The following is a 27,337-nucleotide window of genomic DNA, read 5'->3' on the forward strand; positions in this document are numbered from 1 at the left end:
TTTGTTCCAGAAAGACTCAAAGGCTTGCATAAATTATCAAAATAAAATAAAATTTAGAATAAGTGGATGAAGGAAATAGGACAAAAGGTGAAGGAAAGGACGATATTCTAGGAACAAGGTTGGTATGCTTTATGTAAGAGGTGCTTTTTACATTCCAATCCATGTTTGCTAGATACGCACCGAAGATTCAACTCTGCATTTCTGGCAGCTCACAGCCATGAGGGAAACAATTCAGTTACCTGATTCCCTGAAGAAAATAGTAACTGTTACTCAAAAACAAAAACAGAAAAACAAAGCCAAAAAAACCACAACCATTCCTGGAATCGAAATGAGAAATTTCTCATTTGGTCCTCACAAAGAAAACACAGAAGATGAAAAAAACAAACAAACAAAACAAAACAAAAGAAACAAATAAACAAAACACAGAAACTGTCATGAGTAACAACAGCAGCAGCATTCTTAATATAAATACACCAACGCATTGCAAAGGGGTGGCTCTGACAGTGTCCGTTAATGGGGGTCCATTTTCAACCTGAAATTCAACGAAAGCATTTATATGGGAAACCAAATGCAGTTAATCATCCAAAATAGGAAAAGCTATATGTATAAGGATGCTCACTGCAGCATGTTTATAGCACTAAATGACTACTAAATTGTAATAGCTCTGAAAATTGAGAGTTAAAAATATAATCACAAAAATTATGAAGGAACAAGAAGAAATATAATGTGCGAAGGAAATAAGCGGGGTACAAAATTAAGAGAATAGTACAATTGCAAACAGGAGGATACATCTGGCAGCTTACATATCCTGGGGCCTTTAGCGCTAAAGGAACCCTACTGAGGTCCCTGTGAAAACCATAATTGCATATGGGAAAAGATGATTAAATTTGCCAACATGAAAAGATTGCCATATTTGTGAGTATTTTACACCCTCTGTTTTCCAAACCAACGGAAATAAAGGTACAGTGACTTTAAAATAAAAATGCATACATAATGTTTCCAGCTTTTTTAGAGAGGCAATATAAGAATTAACCCTGTAAGTCAAGACTTAGCTCAAGACTGTCTATTCTGATACTTGATAGTCTTTATATAAAGACCCCCGTGAATTCATTTCTCTTTGAACTTAATGCTTAAAATCATAATGCATCTCTTCCTACATTAAGCCAGTGAGAAACACAATGTGTTCCCCTTTTTGCCTTATCTGCCAGAAAACCCGTGGCTAAACTGACTTCTAAACTGTGATAATTATCTCCCATTAGAGGCTCAGCAAATTCTATTTCTCTGTTCTTTTTCATTGGTTTTGTCTTTTTTATGTTTTGCTGTGTTTGACACTGTGCTTTGGTAGTGTAAGCCAACTTAAAACCTTTTGTAGAAGGAAGCAAACATGCACAAATGAAATGATAATCAAATGAAATGGTGCATCTACTAAACATAAGAAGGAACTTCTAATGGAAAAAAACTGTCCAACAATGGAATAGGCTAATTCTCTAGCTTTCTGATCACGGGAAGTTGGAAGCTCCTTTACAAATTATAAAAAACTCCTCAGGGGCACCTCAGTCGGTTAAGTGGTTAAGCATCCGACTTCAGCTCAGGTCATGATCTCACAGCTCATGGGTTCAAGCCCCACGTGGGGCTCTGCGCTGACAGCTCGGAGCCTGGAGCCTGCTTTGGATTCTGCCTCTCCCCCTCTCTCTGCCCCTCCCCCACATGCACTCTGTCTCTTTCTCTCTCTCTCAAGACTAAATTTAAATAAATAAATAAATAATAAAAGACTCCTCAGAAAGAACAATATTAGACTAGTCTTTGCAAATTCTACTAGTCTGTCAACAAAAAGAGAATGTGATATGGGAAAGACAAGACATTTTAAAATTGATTTAGTCTAAATCCCTCTTGTACTGATTGGGCAAAGTCCAAGGTTCCAAAATAAAATCGTTACTTGTTTGCAGGGCTGGAAGCCAAGTCTAGTCATCTGGGGTGCCGGCAAATGACAGTAGAACAGCAAAGCTTTCAACCACTTATTTCCTGTTTCCTGGCTTGTTTGTTTAACAGAGTAGTAATTTACTAATTTCTCAGGAGAATGTTTTAGATCTCAAAGGTTTCTGAATGGTATCTTTCCTTCCCTTCCTTGTGAAAATTCTCTCAAAACCCTCAGGAATCTTTCCCCGTGCTGGAGAACTCCTCTTCTCCCTGCTTTCAGTAAGTAGCAGACGTATTAATCTGAGTGAACATCTAAGTCACTGTGGAATGTAGTGAATGATAATTAAAATACCCTGAAATCAATTTGTATCTTCTTGTGAAAATGGGAAGGACTTCTTGTGTATTAGCTGATTTATTTATTCTCATAGCAGAATATGATCTCCTTCCACTTTTTTCATGGTGCTTACATATGCATGACAACTACTGGTAATTTGCTCATTATTCCTTCACATTTCCAAGAGACAATAGCTCTCATTCTTGGAAATTTCTTCATATTGAATGAGGACCCAGGATATAGGATATGTGCCTGCTGTGCACTTCAGATAAGTATTTGATGATAGTCACACAAGGATCTGTCTGGTTACATTGCACTTGTCATCCTTCGGTGCATACATACTTCAGGTCACGTTCAGGTAAACACTCCACAATACAGACACACCATCCCCTAGTCACAGGCTGCACTTGGAAGGCTGGTCAGTCATCTTCCTAAGGACTCACCAGCTCAGGGGTGAAGCAGGTGAACAACTGTGAACACTCAGCATGATCCATCGCTACTCCCAGAAAAAGTTCAAAGCGCATGATCCGGGCCAGGTGCGCCAACGCCTCCATCTTTCCGTGCAAAAGGCAGCGCTTTTTGTGAATAAAAAGAGCAATTGGATTTTTATTGAGCATCTGCCTTAAGCAAGCAGTGTGCTCAGTGCTTTTTTTATGTAATATTTTATTTAATCCTCCTAACAACCCTGTGGGATATGGATATTATTTTCATCACATTACTGAGGAGAAACTAAAGTGTACGAAGAGATTAAGTAATTTGCCCCTGGATACAAAGCAGGTAAATATTAGTGCCATGATTCAGAAGCAGGTGATAAAACCCTGAACGCCACACTCTTACACCAACTGATCCTTACACCAACTGTCTCCCTTGATGGCCAGGCAGCTCTCGAAAGGCAACGCTCACTTTACTTGCTCTGGAAGCAAGTGAATTTGGTGCTACTTCTTAATCATGAGATGATGATAATGCTGCAGATAAGGCCTATTTCTGCAATTGACATCTTTTAAAGGGAAACATAGCTTGAACATTCCCTCCTTGAAACATTGCACTCCATCTAATACCATGATTATTTCTCATTTTTACTGCTTCTCAGGCTTCTGCCCCTCCATCTGCTCCTTCGGCATTGCTCTGACCCAGGACATCGCATAATCTGTCACAACTTGTTCTTTTAATTTTTTTTTTAACGTTTGATTATTTTTGAGACAGAGAGAGACAGAGCATGAACGGGGAAGGTCAGAGAGAGGGAGACAGAGAATCTGAAACAGGCTCCAGGCTCTGAGCTGTCAGCACAGAGCCCGACGCGGGGCTCAAACTCACGGACCCCGAGATCATGACCTGAGCCGAAGTCGGCCGCTTAACCGACTGAGCCACCCAGGCGCCCCTGTCACAACTTGTTCTTGATGTTACTGCAGACATTCAGCTTCCAATGACTATAATGAATATGCAGTGACTCCCAGTCTCTCTCTGCAATGCTGCCTTCACTCTTGCCTTCTAGATCCCTCAGGCACCTCAAATGTACCAAGTCAAAATTTTAACTCCCATTATCTTGCTTCCCAAGTTTCCACCCCAGCTTGAATACTCTGTCTCAGTGAATGGTACTGCCATCCTGAAACCCAGATGGTTAAACTAGAGATGTGGGGGTTACCCTTGTACCCCCTCTCTTCCTGACTTCTCATCTCTGACTGAGCATTGCACCCACCACCACCACCTCGTGGACTGCCCCTCGATTTCTCTCTCCTGGACTATTGGAGCAAGCTCCAACACTGCCCTCCCTGTCTCCAGCCTCACTGTCCATCTGCCACAGTTGTTATGCCCAGAATTCGTGATCCCCAAAGACCACTAGGGAGCCGAGTCCGATGCAAAAGCAAAGAGCCTTTATTCGAGCTAGCTCGAGCTCAATCCCCTACCTGCACCGACGCAGCGGTGAGATACCAGGGAGAGAGAGCGAGTTTCAAAAGCACAAAGGTTTTATAGGGGTCTAGGGGCAGTTGGTGAGGTAATGGCTGTGGCCTCAGCCGATTGGCTGGGGAAGGGTCGTGGCCTCGGCCGATTGGTTGGGGAAGGGTCGGAGTCCTGTTACGCAGGTCGCTGGGCGTGTTTTGATCAGAAAGTTTGAACGGGTGAGCGGGAGGTTACTCAAGGGGAGGAGGCGCAGTCTGAGGTTTCTGTGATTTTCCCGGAAAAGGGGTCATGTCGGGGACATAGTCACTCAAGGTGGAGAACACAGAACAGGATGGAGTCGGCCGGCATAGGCCCGCCCTTTCACAGTCACCCAAGTAGCCTTCTAAAACCTGAATCTGAACTTGCCATTCTCCTTTTTAAAGCTCTTCAAGTGTTTCCTATTGCTAAGTTCAAATGCCTCAGGAGAGCTTTCTGCTGCACTCTATCTTCAAGGTTTAAATACGTATCTATAGTTTCCTGAATGCACCATACTGTTTCCTTTTTTTTCCTCCCCACCCTCCCCAACCATGCTGGTTCCTTTGTTTGTTTGTTTTTTCCTCCCTGCCCCCCTCCAGCCATGTTGGCTCCTGTCTGTGCATTTGCACAAACTGTTAACTCCAACTAGAATGCTATTCTATTTATATATTAGACCTAAATTCATGTTTCAAGGCCCTGCCCAGGCATCTCCTACTCCGTTAAGCCTCTGGCCTAAGCAAGCAGAGCAGCTCCCTTGGCCCTTTGTATCTCACTTCTGTTATTGAATTCATTCCACACTATTGTTCCTGTATATTGTTGGGGAGCAAGAATTCCTGTCCCCTCAAATGTCCTTCTAGCTGGACTAAGAATCAAGTTGATATGAGACAGATTAACAGGAGAAAATCAAATTTAAAATAAGCGTGCATATGGGGAGGGGAATCCACACAGACAGGGAAATTCCAAAGACAGTCAAGCGAAATCAAGTACATACGTCATTCTGAACTGAAGAGAAGGGGATTGGGGTCTGGGATTGCAGAGGAAAGAAATGCATTTGACAGGGTGATAAGAAGAGCAGATGTTTGGTAATTAGATGTTTGCCCTGCCATACAGATGGGTCACTCAGATAAAATGTGTCTTTGTTAATAACCCTTATTCTGGAAAGGCCCTAATTTAGATTCTTCTGTATGCTTAAAGGAGGGACAAAAGTTTCTCTTGAGCCCACAGGGTCTAAAGTGCCTTCAGCTCAAATAATCCGTATGCCAAAGTGGCACACTCAGTGAGGGGGAGGGAAGCTGTCCTGAATGCCTTCAATATTTACACTGTACCTCTTCTACTGGATCTCGAGCCTTTAGGCTGCATTTATTGATACGAGGCATGTCAATGAATCATTCTCTCTTGGCCCTTGCAACGGCTTCCAATAGGTGCAACATACTTCCCCATCACACTGGCTTAGGATGCAGCTATGTGATTCCTTTGGAGTGGGGGCAAACACAACATATGGCACTTCCTAGCAGAAGCTTTAAACAGTCTGAATAGTTTGCCCTCCTCTTCTTTGCTCCACCCCATTTTCTGCTCTCCACCCTGAGAGTGTCATACCCAGACTGCCCCTGCTCCCTCGGCCTGAGTCCCAGAATGAAAGATACATGGAGTTGAACCCAGGTCTGGTACCTCTGACAGAGCCTCACCCACCAACAACCCTCTCGCAAATGAGTAAACCACTGAGTTTAGGGACAAAAACTGACTAACAGAAGACATTTTAAAGAAAGCAGCATGATTTCTGAACAATATTTAAAAGATGTCAAAAGATCCAATTTTGTAGCTAGCCACCCTCACACCAACTTGTGTTGCCTTGGACAAGTAACTTACCCTACTGGTCGTCTAATCCCTTCAATTGTACAATGCGTATTTTGACTGGATGATCTGAAAATCCTTTCCTGTCCGAATTCTAACTCTACTATTCTAGCAAGGGACTTTACAGAAATACATATAGTCATCACAACATTGGGATGTGGTGGAGAAAAATGATGATTTCTACCTTCTGAAAGAGAAAAACTAAAACCCAAATTTAAACAGATGGAACCTAAGAATTCTGGAGGTTGATCATTGTGACAAAGGCCCATTCAGGGCAACATGGTGGGTTATACGTGGTCATATGTGATGATAAATGTGCTTGACTTTTGAGGCTCTGCCCTGTTCACTGGGCATCCCTCCCACCCTGATAGCAGCTCCATTATCACACCTAATCCTTGCTTTTTACAACCTAAATTACCAAAGCTAACAAAACAAAATGCTGAAACTACACTGCAAATTTCAAAGAGATGAGAGCAAAACTAGTGTCTTCTTAGGTCCATCCCACCTAGCAATTAGCATACTTTCATGGTCCTGTTGTTATATCACAACATGCTAAATAGTCTGAAGGCTCATTATTGCTTAGGTTTGAATGCTAACGACAATGGCAGATATATATATTGCTTGCCTGGTACCAGGCAGTGTCTTAAGTACCTTACATGTATTGTAGTAACTCATCTAATCCAAAGGACACCACCAAGAGGTAGATGCTATTTTTAATTTCCGTTTTGCTGAACAAGGAACAGAGGCACAGAGAGGCTGAGTGATTTGCCAAAAGCCACCCGGTATAAGAGGAAGAACCCAAACCAAACAACCAGGCTAGAGAGCTCATAATCATAAACCGTAATACCTTTAATGGGAGAATCCAACTGAAGCTCTGATGACCTCATCTTCCCAGCCTAGATATTCTTAGTGTAAAATTATGCTTCCAGGGGCGCCTGGGTGGCGCAGTCGGTTAAGCGTCCGACTTCAGCCAGGTCACGATCTCGCGGTCCGTGAGTTCGAGCCCCGCGTCAGGCTCTGGGCTGATGGCTCGGAGCCTGGAGCCTGTTTCCAATTCTGTGTCTCCCTCTCTCTCTGCCCCTCCCCCGTTCATGCTCTGTCTCTCTCTGTCCCAAAAATAAATAAAAAACGTTAAAAAAAAAAAATTATGCTTCCATATTTCTTTCAAATTGTCAGTGTTAGAAGGCAATTTTCATTTCTACTCCAATCCATCATTATTCTGTATAGGAAAACAAAGTGTTTTCCTTGATTTCAACTGTTTGCTTCCTCTTATAGAAACCAGAGTAACACAACAAATATATAGATATCTTTCCGCATCTCCCTTCCACTGCCAACTAGAATGTATGCTTCATGAGGGCAGAGACAATCTTGTTTGCCATTGTAGCTCAGCCTTCTGAATACTAAATGCACACAGTGGGCATTAAGTAAGTATTGAATGAATGAATGAATGAATGAAAAGTTCCTGAAGGCCTGGGTCATCATTTTGTTCAGGATTATACACAGAATAGATATACAGAAAATGATGCTTACTAAAATTATATAATAATAGGAATATAATTTTTGTTTTTCTCCCTTTACATTTTTGCCTCTTCCATATTTAACTTCCAGAAAAATATTTTTAACAGCATCTGCAGGTGATAAGGAGCTAACTTTGCAGAGAGAAGGGATTTAAGAAAGTCTCTGCCCCACTAACACAAATAGGAAAATAAATTTAGTACCTGCCACGCATAGGCTTTTAAGACAACAGAATACTTTCTCAGATTGTAGCTCCTGTGCCAAAATTTCTAACAACTTAATGCAAAGCACGTTTCTCAAATGCATTAGAAATGACTTCATGATTGATGTGATGCTGATAAATAGTTATAAAGTAGCTAAAATACATATATCATTTTAAATATGTAGTTTAAAATTAAAGCTACTAACTTATTAAATTGGATTGTATTTATTTCATTCACTTATTACATCATGAACACATTTTGTGTAACTATCACCACATAGTAACTAGATACCTGAATCATTAAGAAAATTTAAACCTTGGTCAATTTTTTGAAATTAATAAAGTAAAATTATTGCTAGTCGGGGGTGTTTTCATTTATAGCATAGATTGCTAAAGATATTTTAAAGTTGTAAACTTGTTTTCAACTAAAATCAGGTATTCTTTCCCACCCTATAAATTAATGAGTCTTGAAAACTAAAAACAAAACAAAACAAAAATCTCTTGTATTGTTTCCATAATGACATGTTATTTCCTGATGTGCCACAAGAGGGAGCAAAGCCCCAAAGCAAGGGGCTTTGACTGAAAGCCCTCCAATGGCCCAATGTTGTAAAGAGTATAAGCAGACAATAGAAGCCGGCATCGTGTTTTGGTTTTAAAATAAAGGCAGAGGTATAGCCTTCAGCACTGTAGACAGAAGTCTTTGTTTGTATAAACACCATATGAAATACATTGGTTGGGCTTAATTCTACAGGATTTTTTCAAATATTTTTTTGTCACTTAAGAGTAACTAGAAGAAATTGATTACATGCTTAATTTGATTTAAGAATCAGGCAGCCTTGAGATGCAAGCATTTATTTAGTTATTATTTCCCTGAAGTATAAACTGGAAGCAAATGCTCAAGACAAGTGGAAAAGAGAAAGAATTAGAAGGCCTGTGGGTCACAGACTCATTTCCGAAGCCAAGATTCATTTCCTATTCAATCCAGAACTCAACACCATCTCTTCTCAAATGTTCTTCTCTTTGCTTCCTGCTGTCTTCCACTGCTCGACTTTTCTTTTAATCTTTCCTCTTTTTCCCACTTTGAGATCATTAAGTTTATATGTTATCTGGGCCCAAGATCCAGAGAGACCTAGGTTTAAATCTCAGTTCTGGCACTATCATGCTATTCAAAAATAAAACTCATATTGAATTTATCATGATCAAATTTATAATATATACAGTCTACTACCTTGATAGTTATTCAAGCATATGGGTAGTAATGGATGAATAACTTACAGATCTCTACCTTTTTTGTCAAAGGGTTCAAATAATTCCTATCTCAATCTAATGAGCATAATCTGATTTTTTTCAGAGTAGGAAGGTTCTTAACAATGCGCATTATCTGAACAAAAAAAATAATTTTGTGCATAGTATTTTCCATTTACTTCTACTCACTATTGGGTAGTGTTGACTGTTGTCTCATTTCCCTGTAATGCCCTCCCTTATTTATTTATTTATTTTTTATTTACTTACTTACTTACTTATGAGAGAGAGAGAGCACGCGTGCATGTACAAGCAGGAGTGGGGGAGAGAGAGAGGGAGAGAATCTCAAGCAGTCTCCACATTCTGCATGGAGCCTTGACTCAGGGTTTGATCCCTCAACCACAGGATCATGACCTGAGCCAAAATCAAGAGTTGGACACTCAACCAACTGAGCCACCCAAGCGTCCCTGCCCTCCTTTATTAATCCAGGAAATAACTGTTCTCTTCTCTTGGTTCTAAAAGTATTTTGCATATAACCGCTTTCTATGCATAATAATCAAATGCTTGTGATAGTGTGAGCTAGCTGTCTGTACAATTATGCCACATAGCATACACAAATTAAAGTTTTATGGTGAATGAATCAATGAATAAATGATTTTTTAAAATTCAAAATATTCCTCCCAATATATTTTAAATTTGCTTTTCTACATAAAGAAAAGGTGAGGTGAGAAAAAAATTTGTAGCAAACTATTAAAACAATTCAACCTTTAGTAAACATTTATCAAAAAAAATTTTCTACATGCAAGACACTATGCTAAGTCCGAGTACCTTGCTTACAGAAAGTTAAAAAAAAAAAAAAAGGGTTAGGAAGAGAGGAAGTGCAAGGCATGGTCATGTAATAGCTGGTGTTCATCTTGCAGGAAGCACAGTTTGACTAAAAAGAGTATGAAAGATTAGGCTGGGAGACAGCCTTGAGCAGTACTATGAAGGGCTGAAATGTCAAGGTAGATAAGAATTTATGGGCTATGCAAAGGAGAGTTATCAAAGGCTTTGACTCTGCTAGATAAAAGAAACTAATGAGATACAATAACCAAATGCAATGCATAATCCTTCATTGCATCAAAACGCAAATAAATAAAGACGTAGCAAGGACATTTGGAGAGATTTGAGTATATACACTATAATAGATGATATTGTTCTATCACTGTGAAATTTCTCAAGTTTAATGGTATTATAGTAATGTAAAAGAGTGTCCTTATTCCTAAGACATACATATTGATACTAAAGTTTTTAAAGGGAAGGGATATGATCTCTGTAATTTCTATATATATGTCTATATAAAGAGACATATGAATGGGCGCCTGGGTGGCTCAGTTGGTTAAGTGTCCAACTTCAGCTCAGGTCATGATCTCATGGTTCATGAGTTCGAGCCCCACATTGGGCTCTCTGCTATCCATGCAAAACCCGCTTTAGATCCTCTCTCTCTCTCTCTCCCTTTTCTCTCTCAAAAATAAATAAACATTTAAAAAGAAAAAGAGGGATATGAGTGATGGGAGAGAAAATAAATGTCACAAAATATTAAAACTGGTGAATTTAGGTAAATGTACACAGTTATCTTTTCAACTTTATTGGTAAAGTTGGTGGGGGAAAGAAGGAATACTTTATATGGTGGAGGTTTTCTTTTTCTTTCTGTCTTTCTTTCTTTCTTTCTTTCTTTTTTTTTTTTTTTGGTCTTTTATCAGTGGTTAAATTTTGTTTCTTTTTTTCTTTTTAATTTTTATGTTGATTTTTAGTGCAGAGAAAGAATTCTTAACTCAATTTTCATTCTTTTGAAATTATTTTTTTCCTGGATGCTGGCAGAATTCTTTGTTTATCTCTGATACTAAATTATTTTGAAAAGATACACTAGGTAGGGATCTTTTTGCGGCAACAATGTGAGTCCTCTTAATTTACAAGCACAGATTTTTTTTTCTTCACCTCAGGAAAATTTTCTTCTACCACATATTTAACTGTTGCTTGCATTTCATTATCCTTATAAATTTCAAGAAATGTCTCCAGTTTGTGCATTATCGTCCCTCACAAATTTTCATCTGTTTTTCTTCTCTGTCCAAGAGCACCTCAACTTTCTCCTTACATTCCTAAAGTGGCAATTTTGTTGTTTGCTATCTCCGATCTATTACCTTTTCATGCTGCTTTTTATGGCTAATTTCATGGAATTTTTATTTGCTTGAATTTTATAACTGCAAATAAAATGCTTTCAAAAAATTTTTCTGTTCCTTTTAGTGAATATCTCATGAGTATGAGTTTTCTCTACATCTTCTGATTATTGTTTATCATCTCTTATACTATCATTTTTTCCTAAACCATGTTTTATAGAAAAAGAAATGGTTCTCTAATCAAGTGATTTTTGGAAACTCTGGGTTGAAAAGTTAAATTTCTTTGCTGTAGAGCTTCTAAGACTTTTACGTGCTTTGTCGAGTCAGGGCTGAGGGAATGTTTTTCAAATGCATTTAACTCCTAAATCTTCTGTTCTATGGACCACTTCTGGCCTATCAAAGACCTCACATTCTGGAACATAAGTTGGGAAAGGTTGTTATTGCATATACAGAATCTCATTACTTCTATTTATTTTTCCCATTATACTCATCGTTGAAAGAAAAAAAAGCTTGGCATTTCAGCAGAAAACATATGCACTGGTCTTCCTCTCCATCCAATTCAATGAGTGTACATTTCTTTCTCTTAGAGCACACACAGGAAGGCTGCTAAAGCACCAAGCCTGTGAACATATTGCCAGTGTTTATCAATTGTTCAGTCCTCGTGGCTTTGCTGGAAGAAAGGTGGATCTCCTCTTGCCCCCTTGCCATTCCTGCTGACAAAGAACAGAATTCAGTCCTTTGTGATCATTACGGACTGATGCTTGTCTCCTCTTCAAATTCGTACATTGGAGCCCTAATCCCCAATTGTGGTGGTGTTAGGAAATGGGCCTTTGAGAGGTGATTAGGTATAGGTGAGGCCATGAAGGTAGAATCCTCATGAAGGGATAGCGCCCTTATAAAGGAGAGGAAGAGACGAGAGCTCACATGCAAAGCCTCTCTCCCTTTCTCTCTCCCCACCATGTGAGAATATAGCAAGAAAGCAGCCGGCTACAAACCAGGAACACTCATCAGACATCAAATCTGCTGGCAGCCTGATCTCGGACGTCCAGCCTCCACAACTGTGAGAAATCAATGCTTGCTGTTTTAAACCACCCAGTCTATGGTAATTTGTGATAGCACACAAAACCGACTAAGACAGTAATGCTGAGTTGTTTGTTTAACCAGAAGAATGCGTGAAAAACACAATCACGAGAGAGCAAAGTTCTCGTTTCTTTCTTTCTATGAGGTTAAATTCACTCAGTTTGCAACACGCTATCATTGTCATCTTCCATCTGTACAACATTTGCTGTGCTGCAAGCAGCTGTCCCATTTGGATGCAGAAAAGGAGGGGACTACACATGGTTGCCAAGGGACAGCCCGAATCCCCTGTCATTCTACTCAGGAGGGCAATGGCTGCCTGGTTTCCTGGTAGCCGCATGTCCTGGCTCTCTAAGACAGAAACACACACTGAGCACAGGTCAAATCATCCCCCCTCCTCCTTCGTCGCTAGCCCTGATCTGATGTGAAAGTCAAAATCTGCTCCTGCCACTTATGTCAGATCATCTACAGTCACACTGAAGTCGGGAGAATATCTACCCAGAGTCTGACAAATTATCGATTGATAGACTCAGTTTCCAGAGTCGCTCTGATTCTGGCTTATGTATGTTCTTGAATAGAAAACAGGAGGATGCTAACTCAAATAATTCTTACCTAGCCACTACCTCCATCTAGAAGTATAAAAATGGGACAAAATATAAATAAGAATACATTTAATGTGGCAACTAATAAAATGAAAAAAAAAAATAACGGAATGGAAGACTTCATGAATTACAAAAAGGAAACAATTTCACCGACCTCCACATGACTTATCAACTTCCTACTTATTTATTTAATATCTGAAATGTATTATTATAAGGTTACATTCAAAAAGCAATAATATGCATCATTTCTTTTATTGTGTTTTCCTCCAAATAGCTCAAAATATTCATACAGAGAGGGTTTTTTTAAATAAATAAAACAAGGTAAGCAAAACCAGAAAAGAAAATGTAGATAAGTTAGTATGTAGTATTCACAGACAAGTGAAAGAAGAATGCTAAAGAACTGTGACTTCTAGAAATGTTAGTCATAGATTTTCAATAGACAAGATTTTTCCATGAGCCAGTGCTCTAGAGAAAAGATTCTTTGTCTATGCATCTCTTTGTGTCTGTATATGTACAGACATAAACACAGATATATGCACTAGATAATAAAATGTTAATTTAACTTTATAGAGTATTTAAAACATTTGAAATATAATTTATCAGTAGTAGTGTTAAGAAAAGGAAATGTTAAGAAATATCATAACTCACAAAAAAAGCCACTTGCTACTACAGGCAATGATATTTGCAATTAAGCTGGATACAACTAAATTATGACTTTAATTAAAAGGCATTTTCTAAGATGGCACCAACATGTTTAAAATTTAATATATTTTATATGAGATACTGGAGTTATTAACATAAAAATTTCTTTCTGCAGCATGTGCACTTTTTAAAAAGCAAAACATCTTTAACCAATATCAAAATGCTCCCAGAATCCATAGAAGTTTCATTGCATAATAAATTCAAGGAGCAATCTTTTCTAACCATTTAATATGGGCTCCTACTTGGGAGATACAATTGTATTTACATTCATGGTTAATAGTAATAGAACTGTTGACACACTCTTGTGGCCACTATGTCCACATTAATTTTAAATGAAGAATGTATGGATAGCTCAGGGGACTGGTAACAAAACACACAGCCTTCTGCCATTGGGCCAGCAACACATTAGAATGAGTCAGCAGATCTCAAAAAGTTTGGGTGCAATAATGGCATCTCAGTGGTCAATGGAAGTGAGTTTGGGTCTGACCCCTATGCCAGCAGAGAGACAGAGGCCACAATAGAAGTGATGTCCTTTTCCAATTTTGTCTGCTCTACAAAAGTCTTATTACCTGGAAACAACTAACCTGTCAAGGTTAGAAATAGTCTGTCTAAAATAAGCCTGAAGCACAGCAAATAAGAGGATTATTTGTGATCTTGCGTGGTCCAGATTTTAGAAGTTTAAGAAAGTGACAATGGTCTTGCTTGTCTTTGTTCCTGGTAGACTATAGCGTAAAGAGGTAAGTATTTGAGCCTCTACTGGCTTTACGAAGTATGTGGCAACTATGGAGATAGAGGAGAAGAATGTACCAAAAGCAAAAAAAAAGTGTCTGTCTTCTGCCCAACGAGTTTATAATCTAGTGTGAGAAGCACATATTTACCTACAGTGTAAGAGTTACTCATAAATATAGATGAATCTTTGAATACGTAAGTTCAATGTGAAGGATACACGCAAGGTCAACATGAAAGGGTACGCATCTTCCCTAATGATGCCACTGTTGTTCTCATTACCTTTTGAATTACCATCAGAATTAATTTAGAAGACATGCAGAAATATTGAAAAAGTTACAGCACTTTGTATCCATGGTATCACTCAGGTTACTCATCCATATTATTCAGAAAGTTGCTTGAGATAATTCTGGCCACTTTCAAGTATCAAAGTTGCCCTCAGTGAATGAACACAGAGTTGCCCCAGCTAAGGGCCTTTAACAAAAGTGATACCCTTTCTGTAAGACACTTTTACCATCTGTGCAATACTTTAAGCAATGGCATTCTATTACTTTGAAGAGTGGGGCACCTGGGTGGCTTAGCTGGTTAAGCCTCTGACTGTTGATCTCCACTCAGGTCAGAATCTGACCGTTCATGAGTTCAAGACTCCCATCGGGCTCTGCACTGACAATGCAGAGCCTGCTGAAGATTCTTTCTCTCTCTGCCCCATCTTGCTCTCTCTCTCTCTCTCTCTCTCTCTCTCAAAATAAATAAATAAATTCTAAAAAATGTATCACTTTGAAAGGCAAAACATGTATTTGGTCTAAGTATTTCAGTATATTTACTTTAAAATTAAAATATATCCCAGGGTGCCTGGGTGACTCAGTCAGTTGAGAGTCAGACTCTTGATTTCAGCTCAGGTCACGATCTCCCAGTTCGTGAGTTTGAACCCTGCGTCAGGCTCCACACTGACAGTGCAGAGCCTGCTTGGGATATTTTCTCTCTCTCTTTCTCAAAACAAATAAATAAAACTTTAAATAAATAAATAAAATTAAAAATATGTCCCTACAGAGGCCTATTTTATATTCTGAAGAAGGGACTTCATAGTAATCACAAAGTATCATAAAAGTCATGCATATTCCATGGGACTTACATGTTCACTGTAATGGAAATTTATCCTAGAAGCACTCTGCTCAAATTCAAAAACAAGTCAAAAAAGAGATAGTGGCTACTTGTATGTCCACCATATGTCCATTGCTTCAAACATCTCTAAGCTTTCTTCCCTTGGTCTTCTCCCCTCTCTCCCTGTAAGCCATCTCCTCCTATATACCTCATTTTGACTAAAGTCACATTGTTCCCCCATTACTCAAGTCAGAGGTACAAGAGTCATCCTAATTTTCTGCATCCTGATTGTACCCTACTTCTGATCAACTACCAACTCCCGTCCGTTCCATCTTCTAAATATTTCTCACTTCCGTTTCCTACTCTCCATTCGCCATACCTCTGCCCCGCTTCAGGCTGTCATCATTGGAGATAAGCAGGACTCTCTAGTAAAGAACCCTAGGAGCTGTTTCTTGATTGTGTGGTGAGGGCCCAATGAGTCGGTTTCACTATCACCCCCTATGGCCAGCAAGAGGGACTGCACCCGACCACAACTTGCAACAGGCCCCATGGTTTCCTCAGACAAAAAATGAGCTGCAGTTTCCCACAGTGCCCAAAGCCCATACGTGCTGGGATTTCCAAATAGCCCTGCAAGTAGTTGATACCCACACTCAGATTGCTTAGCACCAAAGCAAAGACTGCTGTTGTGAGTCCTCAGTGATTCCCACACTTGCCTCATAAGAAAAGGAGAGCAACAGAGGGGCCCTGTGGTTTCTGGGGATACCCTGTGCCAGGGCAGAACCTTGGTGTGACCAGCTGAGCTTGGGTTCCATCGGTCCTCTGTGTCGAATGCTGATGAACTCTGCTGCCTTGCACCTGTGATTGCAAACAGCTGCAAGGGATGCCACCGTATTTGCCCTTACACTCCTCAGACTATCACCTGCAAACCTCATCCCTGGTCAGAAAGGTCAGACCAGGTCACTTTCTGTCTAAAATTTCCCTCTGTAGAACAAGATCCAAATTCTTCACGTGGTCTACAAGGCCCTGAACAGTCTAGCTCCAACCTTCCTTTCCAGGTTCATTTTCTGCCATTCCTTCTCTCCTCTTCTCCATCCCTGCTACACACACACACACACACACACACACACACCAGACATACAACTCCATTCACTTGCCTTGCCAGGAATAATCATTCCCACACTGCTACCTGGTAACAATCATTGGTCCAGAACACACATGCTTCCTCCTCTGTGAAACCTTCTTGCTCCCCCTCAGAGACTGGGCCCCTGTCTCCACTCCTCTCACTAGACAGCTGTACCTTCCTGAAGACTGGGTCCAGGGACTGTGCCTTGCTGCCTTTGCTGCCTTCACCTAGCAGAGGCCTGGCACATGGTAGGCACTCGAATGTTGTTGAAGAAATAAGCAAATGTATAAATAAATGATATCAACTTCTAAATGCATCTCCCTGAATATTGCTGATGAGGTTTTTTTGCCTCGTGTCCTCAATGTAGTCATTTTTCAACTATCTCCAATCTGTTATTGTTTGCTCTTAAAAGGGTTTCATTGACAATGAATCTGGAATTCTCTCTACAACTTTAGAGGTTTTTATATGCAGAGTTGCCTAAGGTAAAATTACAATGTGCAATGCAGAATCTCTTCTGAAAAACCCACCTGCAGCTCAATTTTAGCCTTCAAAGTGTATTTTCCTTAAAGTGTACTTTAAACAGTAATATAAATGCTTACAGAACTCCAAACAGCAAATTAATATTAATGGTAATAACAATAATAATTCCTCTGAAGTACTTGATTGAAGTCAAAAGATAGCCCAACAAGTTGACATGCAATCGAAAATTTATATTTTTCATCAGAAAAACAATTCACTACCAATGACAAATAACAGTAGGGCTACTAAAACTACCTGTCATGCATCTAATGAAGACAGATTCTCTGGCTACCACATATAATATGTAATATCCAAAAGTGCAGCTGTAATTCACAGCTAATTAGTGCCTTGCTGTTAGGAGAAGTGTCATGGCCCTAACTCTCTTTCCAGATCTACTCAGACCTCATCAGAGCCGACAGCCATGCAAGGATCACAACAAACCAATTAGCACCCACCCCAACCTTGGACCGCTGCTTCAAGCCCGCCCCAGCATCAATAAATCATGCTTCTTCATGAAGCTCTTCTCTGACAGCTGCAAGCCATTGCCGCCCAAGGAATAAAGACAATACTTCTAAGGAAAACTCACGTAGGAAAGACAGAGATAGAAAAGGGGTATTATTGGCCCTCCTTTGGCAGCATAGCAGTCAGCAAAATTGAAGACCATCAATTCAGGCTGATTAAGGGGACAACTGCACTAGAAAATAAATCTATGATGGGTATATCTGAAGGTCCTTAGTGGTAATCAACAGTCAGTAGTTGGGTTGTTTGTTTGTTTGTTTGTTTGTTTTAATGTAGACATATTGAAGACCTTTTCTTTCCATTTTTCTCTTGGATAGCCCTCCTTCTGGCTAATAAGAAAATTTTCCTTTCAGTAGAATATAATGGCCTGCATTTCCTTTGTCCCCCAGTGAATACACAGCAATCAGATAATTCATTTGAAAGACTCTAAATTGTTTGACTTCATTCAAAAAGAATCCATAATGATATGCTGGTTTCCGAGCAAGGCCTACAAAGCTTCCTAAATCCATAAGCAAGCGCTAGAGTATTCTCAGCACATAACAGCCAATATCCTTGTAATTTTGTTCTAAGCCTGTAAAGCTGTTTTGTTCCATAATATTCTACTTAGAAAGTGTTCAGAATAGTCACTGTAGTCTGGGCATTATTCAAAGATATGACTCAGGCAATTCTACTTTTAGTTTGTTTTCCTCATAGAAATATTCTTCTTCTCTGTGTTTAATGCTAATCTAAAACATTTAATCTCGCTTTTAGCCAAATAATGATTACCTAATTTTACATATAAGTATTGGGAAAGCCAAATAAACAAACATGGATACATTTAAATGAGAAATCCTCTTATATCTCTTCTTATCATTAAGCACAGAGATTTCCAAAAGACATGTTTTTCTTCCTCTGAGTAAATATTCTCATGGAAATTTTCAAATATTTATCTATAAGGATGTCCACTATATCGTATTTCATAACAGCAAAATAACTAAAAATAATGAAAATATACAAAATATGAAATAGATTAATACCCATTCAATAGATACCCATTCGATGGAAGATTGCAGGGTTTCTAAAAATAATGATATAGACAAATATTAAAGGACATGCAAAAAATATTCAAGGATACTGAAAGAATAAGAAAAATGGAGCCTAGAACCATTGTGTGCGTTCGTACACATACAAATAGGTGTGTATATACACACACATATTTATATTTATACATATTTTTCTGTACAAGATGATCTCAATTTATTTTCTGAATATGAGTGTGTGTTTGTTTAAATAAATATGTTTAAAAGTTAAGCACAGAAAAAAGCTTGCCAGAAAAGCTATTCAAATATTAAAAATATATCTTCAGAAAGTGATATTTTAGATTATGATATCTTAGATTATTTTAGATAGTTCATATAAAAGTGTTTATACTGCTTTCATGATCAGAAAAAAGTTATTATACCTAGGGGCGCCTGGGTGGCTCAGTCGGTTAAGCGGCCGACTTCGGCTCAGGTCATGATCTCATGGTCTGTGAGTTCGAGCCCCGCGTCAGGCTCTGTGCTGACAGCTCAGAGCCTGGAGACTGTTTCAGATTCTGTGTCTCCCTCTCTCTCTGCCCCTCCCCTGTTCACGCTCTGTCTCTCTCTGTCTCAAAAATAAATAAACATTAAAAAAAAAAAAAAAGAAAAAGAAAAAAGTTATTATACCTAATAAAATATTCACTTATGTCACCTGGGTATATATAGGTGTGCACTGGTAAGAAGTCACAGGCTGATAGGGCATCAATTCTGAGTGGCTAATGCCCAACCTATATCAGTCATTAAATTCTTTGATTATTACCTTAGATATAAGCAAGATTGGAAAGGTCAGAGGCTCATCCTACTTGGGTACATTTCAAAAATAGTAACCAGAAGAGCATCCTCTAACTAAGTAGGATGGAGCTGGAACCAAACGATTTGAGAACACCATATTAACTTGATCCTGGTATAGGCAGGGGCTGAAGGATGGAGCCTCTGAAAAAAAAACTGCCTCAACACCACTGTCCTTAATCCTTTCCAGCTCCAATCCATCTGCCCTAATATTTGGGACTTCCTGGTGTGAGGAAGAAAACTGGGGACCAAACACATATAGTCTGGCCTGAGTTCAGGTCCAATCAAAGTTCCCGGGACACGTGGGCTCAGGGCCTGCTTCACTACTGCACCACGAAGGCCATGCTGACTTCCAGCTCAGTGAGCCAGGCAGGCACAATAAGATATGATAAACATTTACCACAGGGCCGACAGGGATAAAGGAAGGCAAAATCTCTTCCCCCAAAAGGTCTATGTCTAGCTGGAGAAACAGAGTACACACTTTAAAGGGGATAATAACATACAATGGGCCCGGACAATACAGAGGTCAGAGCACAGCAAGGAGAGAAAAAGTCTCATGTGACAGATGAGTCTAAATGGTCTTTAAGAAAGGACATTCAATAGCTTTGCAACCTACACTGAGAGACAGATTCATGAAAGCAGAAACATGCATATTAGCACCTGTAACTATTAAAGATAATTCTCAGGCCTTTCCTCCTTCCTAAGACAATGTAAAGTCAACATGTATTTGACTCTTTAGCTGAAAAACTACATTTGACCAAATTTTACAAGTCAAGGGATTAACCAAATGCATTTGTATCCAACATTTCAATTCATTTTCTATCGACCAGGCAAAGGCAAATGAAATACAAAAATTGAAACTGTATTGTGGAAAGATCAAATTTGACAACAATGTAGTTTCTACTTTTTGCTTATCATTTCCCTAGAAGGAGAAACCCCTAGATAATACAAAAGTGAGAAAATGCAGCCAGACCTATTTAATCTTCATTTCATATGGAAACTTCTATCCATAGTTAGAAACTGTTTGTTAATTTCTATATTACCCTTGGGTAGTTCAGATTTAATTTTGGTACTTACTATGAAAATAAGAAATAAGGCAAATTTCAAATTAACCTGTCCATGTTCACACAGCAGGTTCATGATTACAGACTCTCAAACCCATATTTAGATCACACAAACAATGCCCATACCTGAAAGGGCGAAATCTCCTTTCTGGCTTTCACTCTCTCTGATTAGAAAGGCACCAGTCTGGTTTTCTGAATATAATAGTTGTTTTTCTGCATCTGTTCTCTTGATTGCTCCAAAGAACCACCTAAAAAGAAACAGATGGAAACTTTAGTTAACCGGTCAACCATTATTTTTTAAAGAACAGGAAGTTTGGCAAGAAGTATTCTAACATCAGAAATGTTTACTATTCTTTAGTGAAACTATCACAGGTATAAATGGTAGCTTTTGATACTTGAGATGATTTTTCTGGATGTCTGTAACCCTCACCAGGACTCTTTTAAAAATTATAAACTAGGAATTTGGCTGATGCCTGCTACCACGTCCCTACTCACATCTGCATTCTGTCTGAGAGGTCATGTGTCCTCCTTCTGTCAAATCCAAAGCCTCCAGGGTGGGCCTGCCATCTGAGCCCGCTGGGTTCCATGCTCTACAATTACTCATCATCACCATCAAACTTTTCGCTGCCTCACCCAACACTTTCTAGGTGTTAGGAGGCAAACATTCCAATCAAAGGATTCATACACTTCATATTAAAGTGTGGACAATTAAAAATGTAGTTTTCTGGACATTAATTCCCTCCCCTCATCCATTACTACCTAAACCTACCATAAGATGCAATGATTTTGCATGTTTAGGAGTAATTTACCAAATATAAAGGAAATTTTCATTGGTGGAGAGATTATGTGAAAAAGATACTTCCATCTGGGAAGTGTCTTCTTAGTGCCACCCCCACTTCTTATCTTTACCCTCCTATCCTGAACATTCCAGAAATATGAGTCCGATACTGAACACACAAATGTGTGAATGTGAGCAACCCTGGCAAAGAATTATGGATTTTAACATGAGAGCCAGTCTAAGATGTATATCAAGTCGGTAGACACCAAGGTGATACTAAGAGGAAGCTGAGAAAATATGCTTTTCACTAATGACCTCCCACTCTAGGGTCAAAAAGTTGAACTTTATCATCTCAGATTTTAGATAAAACATTTATCTGTTCAGGTATCATCTTCTTATTTTTGTTAATGTTTATTTTTGAGAGAGAGAGAGACAGAGTGCAAGTGGGGGAGGAGCAGAAAGAGAGACACAGAATCCGAAGCAGGCTCCAGGCTCTGAGCTGTCAGCACAGACCCCGAGGCAGGGCTCAAACCCACAAACTGTGAGATCATGACCTGAGCCAAAACCGGACACCCAACTGACTAAGCCACCCGGGCACCCCTTCAGGTACCATCTTCTAAAATGTAGACACTCAAAGAGAGAAAATATAGGCTTGAAGGAAGAAATACAGGCTGTGTGAGGAACTGTAGGCTGTTAGAGGATATGCAGGCCATCAGAAATTGGCTCCAGTTGGTTTGACATGTCATGGATATTGGGGAGTATGAGTGCACTGAGGGTGATACAATTGGAAGGAAGAGGGGAAAGGAAGTGAAAAGAGAGACCTTAAACTATAATCATTACCTGACAAAGCCAAGGTATTTGTTTACCATTTTGCCAATCAAGTTTCTAATTACACAGTATTAATTATATCAGTCAGGATATACCGGGCTTCATAGGAGTAATGAACAATGCCAAAACATCTCCATGGCTTAAGATGACAAAGATCTGTTTTTCATTCAGCTGCATGTCTACCAAAGGTCACTTGGGGCTCTACTCTGTGTCTATCTCTATGTCTACCAGGGCATTTCTATCTCCATGCTTCCATGATTGCTGAGGCAGGAGATAAAACATGTGGCAAATCACAGGCTGGTTCCTGGAGCTTCTATTTAAAGCTTCTACGTAAGAATGAAGCCATTGCAAACAAGTCATATGTTTGTGCCCAAATGCAAAGAGAGTAGGAAATGCAATCCCACTGTTTCCCAGAAGGCAAGAGAGCTGGAATCATTTGGTAGACTACACTAATGACTGCCACACTGATTCAACAGCAAGGACCAAATTGATGTCCACAGACTATTGTTTACCTGACTGAAATTATAGAAGGCATGGAAACATTCCAAGGGGCTATGTAATGAATTCATAGAAAAATTAAAAAATGCACGCTTTTCTACAACTGCAGAAATAAGTCAATAGAATAATGGAACAACAACAACAAAATTAATTAATTAATTTAAAAAAATTTGAACAGACCCAAACACACAAATTAGAGGTAAAAGAATGGATAATTCAGGGGCACCTGGGTGGCTCAGTCGGCTAAGCGTCCGACTTCGGCTCAGGTCATGATCTCACCACTCATGAGTTCAAGCCCCACATCGAGCTATGTGCTGACAGCTCAGAGCCTGGAGCCTTTTTGGATTCTGTGTCTCCCTCTCTCTCTGACCCTTCCTGGCTCACAGTGTCTCTCTCTCAAAAATTAAAATAAACATTAAAAAAAAATTTTTTAAGAATGGATTATTCAATAACAAATGCCAGTGCCACAAATAATCCATATGGAAAAAATTAATTGATGCTACCTACAACATACAACATAGTCCTACATAAAGACCTATTGTAAAAAGCAATCTTTAAAACTCTCTGAGGACACCAGGCTAAGGAAGTTTTCTTAGATAAGAGAAAAAGAAAAAGACATAAAAACCTTAAGGGAAAAGATTGATAATATTTCTTACACTACAAAAACTTCAACAACTGAAAGATTACCGTGAAACAAAATTACAATACAAGCCACAGACCTGGAGAAAATATTTGCAAAGTATATAACCAAGAACAGGGATAGTGGTCAGATTACATAGAGACTTATAATCAGTATTTTTAAAAAAAGAGACAAAACAGTAGAAAAATTGGCATAGCATAATTGTACAGTTCACAGAAAAGGAAAACCCAATTACTAATAAAAATAAGAAAAGAAGCACAGTCTCTATCGGTGCCAATAATTAGGAATATTAGGAATATTAAATATTAAAACAATGAAATGTCACACTTCGAGCTGGACAAAATTTAAAACTTTTACATTCAGGTATTGGAAAAAATGTGAAGCAAGAACCTTCATACAGTACTAGATGCAATATCATCTGGTACAACTACTCCAGAGAGCAATTTGACAATATCTAATAAGGCTACATATCCATATACTATTCAATTTCACTTCTAGATTACACACCATATGTGCTCAAGGAAATAAATCGTGACAGCATTCACTGAAGAATTCTAGCATTGAAAAATTGGAAACAATCTAAATGTCCACTGTAAGGGAATAGAAAAACAAACTTGGTTATAGATATAAGACAGAATACCACACAGTAATTAAAACAAGTAAATTGTTCAGGGACAAAAGGGAGTTGAAGAATGATACATACTCTTACAATGCCATTTACATAAAGTTTAAGTCAACACATAAAAAACACTACATATTTTTATGGACAGTTGAATGCTTAATGAAAGCTAATAGTTAATAAGTAATAGTATTTTTTTAGTCCATTTCCAGAAATGGCGATGTTTCTTCGCACAAATATCTTAAGCACATTAGCAACATAGGTCAAATATACTGATCAACCCCAATGCATTTTCCTGATTCTGAGTGCATTAATTATGGCGTCAACATTAAAATGTTTGCTCTAAATGTAAATATTTAAACCTTTACAAGAATTATAATTTATCTAGCAGATTAAATTCTTAGAAGTATGATTATGTCTCATATGTCTCATTATTTTCAAGAATAAATATTCCATTATATGTTTTAGATACATACATTACATTTGTATTTTGGATAATTAATTCTGTAAATGATGTATTTTCTCTGCCCAATATATGTATAAACATAAGGAATCTACTCCTGAAACCATTGTTTCACTATATGCTAACTAATTTGGATGTAAATTTTTAAAAATAAAAAATAAAAATAAAAAATATATGTACAAATAAGCAGTTTTTGTAAATCAAATGGTTAAAGATATAGTAATTTTACACCATTTATAGAAAGGAACTCTGCAGTAATTTTTTTTGAAAAATCCTTTTATATGTCACCAATTTTAGATTCTTGAATAATAGTTCGGTACACTCATTTTACAAGGCAAATCACACAAGCACTGAATCCACAGTAACAATGAAATGCATGTAAATATTTGATTGGATGCATCAACTCAGTTAATACCTGGAATTTTACTTGGCCGGCTACCATCAGGAAGTGAATATAAATAAAACAATTGTTTTCTGCATGTAGTTGCATTACAATGCCACCTTTCATACTCAGTGGTGACGCAACCACTATAAACTGAATCATAAGAGCATGTGCTGCAGCACAGACTAATGGGAAAACGATAGTGCTTTCCACCATCTGCACATGGGAGAATTGTTCCTTAATTTGTGGTTTGAGCCCGTGGCAGAACTGTCATTCTCCGTTCTGCACATTAGAGTCCCTGTTGGCCCCATCCTGGAAGGTCACGCACACCCCAGCCCTGCGTGTCCGCCACAGCCACTTTCAGCGCTTTCAGCTGTAGTTCTTGTGTGCAGTAAACAGTGAGTGCAGAGAAGGGATCAGGATACCCTAGGACGGATCAGGGAGAGTCTTACAAATCAGCGATCCTCCAAGTGTGGTCCCTGGATCGGGAGCATCAGCATGCAAACTTGTTAGAAAAGGAAATTTGCAAGCACGTCCCGTATCTACTGATTCAGAGACTGTGGGATGTTACCAGCAATCTGGGTTTTAATAGATCCCCAGGTGCAGCTGATGCACAGTAAAATTTGAGAACTACTGAGTTATAGGAATAGTAAAAAAAAATTAAAAATTTATATGAGACAGCTGAAAATAATAAGTTAGAGTTTGGTTTACATGGGGAAAATTACCCAATAAAATGACACTACACACAGTCAGGCACACACATTTCATTGATCTTTAATGCAACTAACGTGTATTGCTATGCCATACTTGCCATGAAAGAGACCTTGATTAAGAATAACCAAAAAGGGGAAGGAAATGCTTCAACGAGACGAAAATGGAGCGAAAAGCATGATGTCTATTTTGGATGAAAGGAGTATGTGATTGAAGTCTAAGGTTTATTTTGTAAACATTTATCCAGTGTCTATGGTGTGTAAATTCTGTAGCACAGACACAGAAAGATCTGCAAGGCATACTACTGGGTGGAAAAGGGTAAACTGCAGAGTAATCAAAATATTAGTTTTATTTATATCTTAAAAACCAGGGGCGCCTGGGTGGCTCAGTCGGTTAAGCGTCCGACTTCGGCTCAGGTCACGATCTCGCGGTATGTGAGTTCGAGCCCCGCGTCGGGCTATGTGCTGACCGCCCAGAGCCTGGAGCCTGTTTCAGATTCTGTGTCTCCCTCTCTCTCTGCCCCTCCCCCGTTCATGCTCTGTCTCTCTCTGTCTCAAAAATAAATAAACGTTAAAAAAAAAAAATTAAAAAAACAAAAACAAAAATTACATGTGCTTACTGCTCTGGAGATGAGTGAACAATAACAAAAGTGATGGCAAAAAAAAAGAAAAAAACTTTCACTTTTTACTCTGCATTCTTCTCCATAATTTGGATATTTGCAATAATATATTGTTTTATATTATTTTGTAATTCACTTTAAAAATTTAAGAAAGTCATTCAGGAACATGCTATAAAAACTACATACTATAAAAGATCTGAAGCAGAAACTTTGGCAGTTAGAACTGATAGCAGAAAAATCTCAAATCGGTATGAGACAAGTGCTTACGGATGAACAGTGAGACCAACGGAGGAGCAAACATGACCCCAGGGTTCCAAATATGGATGGCTGAAGAACAATGCGCCCAGCAACACATTAAAGGCACAAGACGATAATGATTAAGAGCTACAGCATCTCACTGGGAACGTTAACTTCCCTATGCCTGGATTTCTTCATTTGTTAGTGAGAATAATAGTAACCGCCCTGTAGGTTTGTTTTGAAAGTAAGAAAAACGATGTATGTAGAGTGTTTGATGCCTGGACGCATTCTTGCTTGATAAACAGCACCCATTTTAAGAAAACTAATTTAAGGGAGAAATTATTTATTTGGCTTTAGACATGTTAGGTTTGAGGTCATGATGAAACATGAGTAAATATGGGAACGTGATCTCACTTCTCTAGATGTGTTTGTATCGGAAGTTTCCTCCCAAGTGATTTTTCTGTCCTGCTTGTCCTCTCTGGACTAGGACACGCTGCCACCAGGTGGCAGTAGGCCATTTTACTAAGTCAAAAAGGCTACAGCTATAGTGTGATAACTGGAGGTTCTTTATTTTACAAAAAAAAAAAGATAAAATTAGGCTTAAAAAAACAGAATTTATGCATTGTTACTTAATATCAACATATTAGATAATGTAGATGTCAATCAAAATTTAAGAAAATCAACATGTAAACAGATGTGGTGCCTCTGTCAATATTTCTTCATTTCCTCTAATAGTCTTATTCTGTTCACTCTGCTGCTTTAGTGACTAGCACAACGTAGGTATCTAGCACGCTCATAATTCCAATCAAATGGTGATAGTTTCCTCCTACATTTTTTAAGTAAGTTCTATGCCCAGTGTGGGGCTTGAAATCATGACCCCAAGATCCACAGTCACATACTCTACAGACTCAGCCAGTCAGGCACCACTCTTCCTATATTTGGAAAAAGAGAAAACCTATTCCCAATAACTGCTGGCTAACATTTACAAAATTTAACGTATAATTTCTTTTCCCAATGCCTCCCTTACAGCCAAGACAGCTGGCCTCACACCACAGTAAACAGACCCTGAAAAAAACAAGTTTGTAAAACCAGCCCCAGACTACTACTGGTATCCTCCCAGAAACTGCAGAAAAGGAAATGGGTAGATCAGC

General features: G+C 38.7%; 1 protein-coding gene across 1 annotated transcript in view; it reads right to left on the bottom strand.

Annotated features, from left to right (window-relative positions):
* Positions 1-27,337, bottom strand: part of FRK (fyn related Src family tyrosine kinase) — a 106,587-nt gene that overhangs the window by 35,348 nt on the left and 43,902 nt on the right. The window contains exon 2 of the mRNA XM_049654214.1: positions 20,538-20,659. Coding sequence (XP_049510171.1) covers positions 20,538-20,659 — 122 coding nt within the window. The remainder of the gene's footprint in view (positions 1-20,537; positions 20,660-27,337) is intronic.

Source organism: Panthera uncia (genome assembly GCF_023721935.1).
Source record: "Panthera uncia isolate 11264 chromosome B2 unlocalized genomic scaffold, Puncia_PCG_1.0 HiC_scaffold_24, whole genome shotgun sequence".
Lineage (NCBI taxonomy): Eukaryota > Metazoa > Chordata > Mammalia > Carnivora > Felidae > Panthera > Panthera uncia.